General features: G+C 34.8%; 1 protein-coding gene across 1 annotated transcript in view; it reads left to right on the forward strand.

Moving 5' to 3' along the window:
- The window catches only part of LOC129729041 (fatty acyl-CoA reductase 1-like), a 33,453-nt gene extending 33,417 nt beyond the window's left edge, over nt 1-36 (forward strand). Inside the window, exon 8 of the mRNA XM_055687520.1 lies at nt 21-36. Within this exon, the coding sequence (XP_055543495.1) occupies nt 21-36 (16 nt within the window). The remainder of the gene's footprint in view (nt 1-20) is intronic.
- Nucleotides 37-6,314: the final 6,278 nt, after the last annotated feature.

The following is a 6,314-nucleotide window of genomic DNA, read 5'->3' on the forward strand; positions in this document are numbered from 1 at the left end:
ATACAAAGTTTTTGTTACAGATTGTGTTTGATGTAAACATGCAGAGTACGAAGAGGAGCACTTGATTGTAGGAACCAGTCTAATTTATTATAAATGTTGAATTAGGCTTATTAATCATAAGAGTTTCAGACCTTTAGAATAACGCAGTTTATTTTCACAATAATGCTATATGTTCACTATTTGGACAATTTTGCTTGCGTTCGTTTTAAAAACTAAGTATTATCTCGAAAACAGATTCTATTGTTATCCTTTTCACTGTTGGAAAATTTGTTCCTTGTGGAGGGTATAATCTACAAGAGAACAAATTTTCCAACAGGGTATAGATTTGCATCCTTTTTGGGAACCACTCGCTGATTGGTTGAATTTGAAAACCCCGAGTGCGTTAAAATTTATTATCAGGCTTGCTGGCAGTGTTGCTGAACAACATGTTTCGTTGTTTTGATTTATGTTTTTTATGATATCACCTGTTATAATCTAAAATATTTTCAAGTGAACATTCAAAATAAAGTACAAAGCGTACAAATACGGGTGTAGTGAGAGATCCGACTTGGAACATCACTTATATCAATTACTAAGAGATCTAAAAGTGCGCAAGGAGTTAATACGGTTTTGCGTAAAGCATAAGAAAAGCATACCGCTGCTCAATGTCGGTAGTAAATAGTGTAGTATAAGCTTATTTCTACTTATGAGTCCGTTCTGGATTCAGTTTGAAATATACCTGTTGAGGCATATTGCTTGTGCGGAGAGTACAATTCAGATGGGTCAATGAATGAGTCATAATCATTGATGGATGTTTGATTTAAAGGCTAGAAAAGATGCAGATTTTTTAGTAACCCTCAGACGGAAAAACTATCGCCTGCAGGAGGAATTGTGCATAATGCTGATAAAAAGCATTAAAAACATTCAAGTTTTTTCCGAGTGTATGACATCACTTACGAAAAATACAACAGGGATCATCGAGGTGGGTGAGTAAGAAGAGTAAGAAGCCAGATGTTTCCCCTTAGGGTATAATATAGTTTTCCCTAAAACTGACATAAACCAAAAACATCATATCAAGAAGACTGGCATCTCTGGATCGACCTTATACAAATGACAAGCGTCAAATTAAACATCGCACTCCATCTACTGAAGGTGGAAGTTTATATCGCTGCGAATCTCAGGCAGAGTTCCCAGTCTTCTTGGTATGATGTTTTTGCATAAACCCAGAATGACATCGCTATCGCGTCGCAACTGTTGAAAATTGTTATGCAAATATTCCGATTGTTTAAGTTGATTATACTGCTATCACAGGCAAACAGATGTGTCCCTTCGAAGAGAAATCCTGCAAAATTTTTGTCCTGGTTCGGAGCGTTACACTTATGAGCCATCCAGTGTTGCAAAATTTCGACACGGCAAAATGAAAATGATACAACAGCATATTCACTTTCACTCCCATCACACTGATATTGAATGTCACCCGTGTCAATTCTCCGTGACAATCATTTCAGTGATATAAATGTTATATTCTAATTATTATCGAAATTATTTGATCTGAGCCAATCTATTGCATGAAGTCGATGAAGTAGGTAAGCATCTACATCCTCAACCGCATAAACATCGCTAAAGTAACACAGCGTGTGCGAAATCACAGCAATGCTGCCAATCAGAATTCTTACTGTCAACCAATTGGAGCTGAAAGAAATTTTTACTTTCAGCTCGCTCATGTTGAAACTGATATTCATAGTTTTCAGTTTCAGCAGAGAATCACTGACAGTGGCAATTTGCAACACTGCATGTGAGCTTACATCCTACTAACTAGTTTTCGTAAGAACGGTTTTGTTTTTACTAATGAGTGTGCACGCTTGTTTTCAATACTGAATATAACAAAGTATTTATCGTTGCATTTTTGGACACCCTCCTTCTCTATCATAGCTAAATATCAAAATATATCAACCTATGCCTTTATTAGAGCAAGCCCACCAGTGGCTAAATTGAAGTTTCTGAAGCTAGTTCGGCAACTCCCACCATAACGCGGCAACCGCACCGGGCGTTGCTATGTTGGTTTGGGAAATAGCAATCCCCACCTCGGGTAGTAGCGAGTTATTAAATTTGGCAACGCGATAGCAACGAGCCGAATCGTTTGGCTTTGGCGGAAAATTTTCAAATAATAATAGCAAACTGTGGGAACCGAGACAGCATGAAATACAGAATACAACTAATGACAGTTCGCCAGCTTTCAGTAGAATAGTCATTCAAGCCAACGTTGCGGGACGTGCCCAGTTTTACGGAATTACTTTAAATAAACATATAAGGATGAAAAAATTTATGTACGCACAAGTAAAAAAATCTGCAAAAGAATTATGTTATCGATAACTTGTGAGAACGGAAACAAAGTTAAAACAAAGTTATGTGAAATGGAGGGACATTTTTTGAAGTAGAAAGAACGTAGATCATTCCGGAAACGATTGACTGACGGATAAGTTGTTTATTACTAGATCCGCAAAAAAATATGCGAAATACATCACAAACAAACATTTTGCCAACGCTGGCTAGTGACGGTCTTCAGAATTTGGCAACTGCCGGTGTGAAAAAGAAATAGTGGAATTGGTAATCCCCATTAGCAACGACCGGTGCGAAAATCGGTTGCTATCCAAAATAGCAACGGCCAGCGTTGTGAAAATAGCAACTCAAATGGCAACTCACCGGTGCGCTTGCTCTTAGCATATTTGGCTGTTTGACTGAATTCATGTAGGTCTTTTATGTCGAACTCATTTTCGCGTTGTAGCTACACTCGGACTGCACTTCTCACCCCGACAATGTTTTTTTTCCGGACTACACTTTTTCTGTCTCTGACTACACTTTTTCAGTCTCAGACTACACCCGAAAGAAAGCAGAGTGTACTTTTGGCAATTACAAACACACTCACACGTATGTGTCAAAACTGGTTTGTTTTGGTTCTTGTTCCACGTGGTAAAGTGTCAGGTAATTTTTTTCAGCACATTTGAGCAGAATCATTTCAAATCGCCTGGAAATACGCGAAAATTAAATCGACCATTTTTGATTTGAATGAAACTTTGCACACGTATTTGGCTTAGCAAACTGAGCATTTTTCACAGGTGCAGAGATTTTTTACACCCATGAGTTACATTCTAAAAGGGCGTATGCCTTTTGGCATAGGTTTTATTCGAAGCATTGTAGCCCAGAAACCGTTGGTTGTATAGAAAAACTGTCTGAGAATGAGTTGTAGGGAATTAAAAATGCACCATAAAAAAATATACACTGAACAAAAAAAATTTTTTATGACCGAAAAAAATTAAAAATAAATATCAAATTTCAATTAAAAAAAACAGAGTTGAATTTTTTTCTTATTTTTTTTTAAAGAAACTTGACGTCAATATGCAACTTTTAAAAAAAAGTCCAGGATGGAGAAATGAAAAATATTTTTTTTATGGTAGATTAATTTTTTTATGAAAATTCTAATTTTAACATTTTTCAAAATATTTGTATTCTGATGATTTTGAAAGACGCAGAGAGTCATTTTAAATCAAAAAGCTCTTGGTAGTTAACATTCTAAAGGCATTGGTTTTCGAGTTATTTCTAATTTAAGCTCGAAAAATTATAATTATTTGGGAAAATACACGTTTTTCTTAATTTGTCCATGGTTCTCCAGCAAAAACCATACGTTCATTGGAATGCTTGATCAAAAATATACAATTCATTCTTTGACAACAAAACGATTGAGCGAACGGTTCTCAAGAAAAGAGTTAAATGTTCTAAGTGATATAAATATATATAAGAATCAAATATTTATTTTCGAGTTTTATTATCTTAAGAACATATTTGTTCATGACATAGATACTTTACAGAACTAGTTTCACCTTATATTTCATATACATCATGAAAAAATGATTCGTCATCTTTTGAAAACAGCTTCGTTTGTATCTTATTTTCTGAAATCAAACAAAAGAGTAATACTTTTGTGTGGCAGCTATTATAGATTTTTTGAAAATATTGCTCCATTCTGTTACTCCTTGTTCATATTCTTCATATGATACCCAACTAAATGACATTTTTGATGAATTTTTATTACTTTTCTGATTAGACCAATCATTACAATTCTTTTGCGCTTGTAATGGGATGTTCATGTTCTTTAGCTTAACATGCCTTTCCTGCCTTTCGTTTTAATATGCCGCCAATTGCATCGCATGGGCCTTTAACATGAGAAGTCGCAAAAAAATGCCACTCTGCATCGACGTTATATTTTGTTTTGAACTTGCAAAGTTTTTTCTATTTTTATATTGTGAGGCAGCTCCATCAGACATTAATATCGCTTTTTTCAACTCTATTGTTGTTTTCAAAAAACTCATTAATTTGGCAATGAACACCTGAACCGCAACAGTATCATGATGGAGTACTTCCGATATTATTATGAAGCTGGTATTCTTAAGTGTTCCAGATTCTGAATAGTAAACAACGAAGGGATGAATGGTGGCTTGACTATCATTCAAATAACTAAACGAATCACAAATTGATAAAGACGTATAAAAATGAGCTTGACTGTTCAATGTTTTTAATTTTGCAATAACGTTTTCGTTTAATTTGCGTAAGCTTGATGAGCACCGATGACCATGAAAGGGTTTACAGCATTTTGGCTTGGTGTATTCCATTTTCACCTTATTCATCTTCACAAAATGCAAACTGTTACTAACACATCTGGAGTAGTGCAATCGTACTTATATACGAAAACATATATTATAGGTAACCCAGTAGTTATTGGTTGCGTACTTTACAAACAGTTATTATTAGTAAACAAGTAAGTAGTGTTGTACGATAAACATATTTTTTATAAAACATTCGGCAAGGGGAACGTGTAGGTAGGCTAAGTTTTAGCGCTTGAGTTGTTTATCCAATCGTTTTGTTGTCAAGGAATGAATTGTATATTTTTGATCAAGCATTCCAATGAACGTAAGGTTTTTGCTGGAGAACCATGGACAAATTAAGAAAAACGTGTATTTTCCGAAATATAATTAAGTTAACGAGCTTAAATTTAAAATAACTCGAAAACCAATGCGTTTAGAATGTTTACTACTAAGAGCTTTTTGATTCAAAATGACTCTCTGCATCTTTTAAAATCATCAGAATACAAATATTTTGAAAAATGTTTGAATTAGAATTTTTATAAAAAAATTAATCTACCATAAAAAAATTATTTTTCATTTCTCCATCCTGGACTTTTTTTTAAAAGTTGCGTATTAACGTCAAGTTTCTTTAAAAACAAATAAGAAAAAAATTCAACTCTTTTTTTTTTAAATTGAAATTTAATTTAAAATTTTTTTTGTGCAGTGTATATTTTTTTATGGTGCATTTTTAATTCCCTACAACTCATTTTCAGACAGTTTTTCTGTACAACCAACGGTTTCTGGGCTACAATGCTTCGAATAAAACCAATGCCAAAAGGCATACGCCCTTTTAGAATGTAACTAATGGGTGTAAAAAATCGCTCCATCTGTGGAAAATGCTCAGTTTGCTGAGCCAAATACGTGTGCAAAGTTTCATTCAAATCAAAAATGGTCGATATTCGACCATCGGTGATTTGGCGCGATCTTGCTCATTTGCGAGATGAGATGAAATGGAAACTAGACAAAAAGACGATGGCGATAATGACTGAAACAAAACAAATTGACAGCTTAATTTATTATTAGGCACACCAGTGCAACTACCCTGAAAATGTTTATTTTTCAAGCTGAAAAGTGTAGTCCGGAACGGTGTAGCTACACCGCGAAAACGACTTCGACGTTACTATGTGCCTTTTCTGATCTGCTCGACAGTATCGCACTTTATCTCCCTTTCCCTTCCCTCGACCGCTCTTTACTATATGCCATGCCGTGTTTGCGTTACTGTAACAGAATACGCCTTTTGCTTTTAATGTTTTTTTGTTGACAACTCCGTTTCCGCTTATTTAAATATCAACGTGAAATCAAGTTTCGCCTTTCACTTACGCAAACAATAAAAAGGGCGTGATCCTAGTTTTATGTCTGTTGTGGAATAAAGTAGATTTCGCCTCTAACAAATATCGAATTTTTCAATAGTTAGTATACATTTTCGGTAATATCTCTATTTGTTTACGATTCGTTAGATCCGCTTTTATCACGAAATATTCCGGATTTTTGCTTCCAAACGTAAATTTACATTTCGATCATTGTGTCCAAACCTCTTTTTGCGCAACACGTTATACGAGTCGACTTCATAGTCTGAATCCATGTACACAGATTTTGCTGTCAAAACAATGCACAGGAGAAAAACATACCAAACATGTCGATAATCAGAGTGCGATT

This window comes from Wyeomyia smithii, chromosome 3, assembly GCF_029784165.1.
Source record: "Wyeomyia smithii strain HCP4-BCI-WySm-NY-G18 chromosome 3, ASM2978416v1, whole genome shotgun sequence".
NCBI lineage: Eukaryota > Metazoa > Arthropoda > Insecta > Diptera > Culicidae > Wyeomyia > Wyeomyia smithii.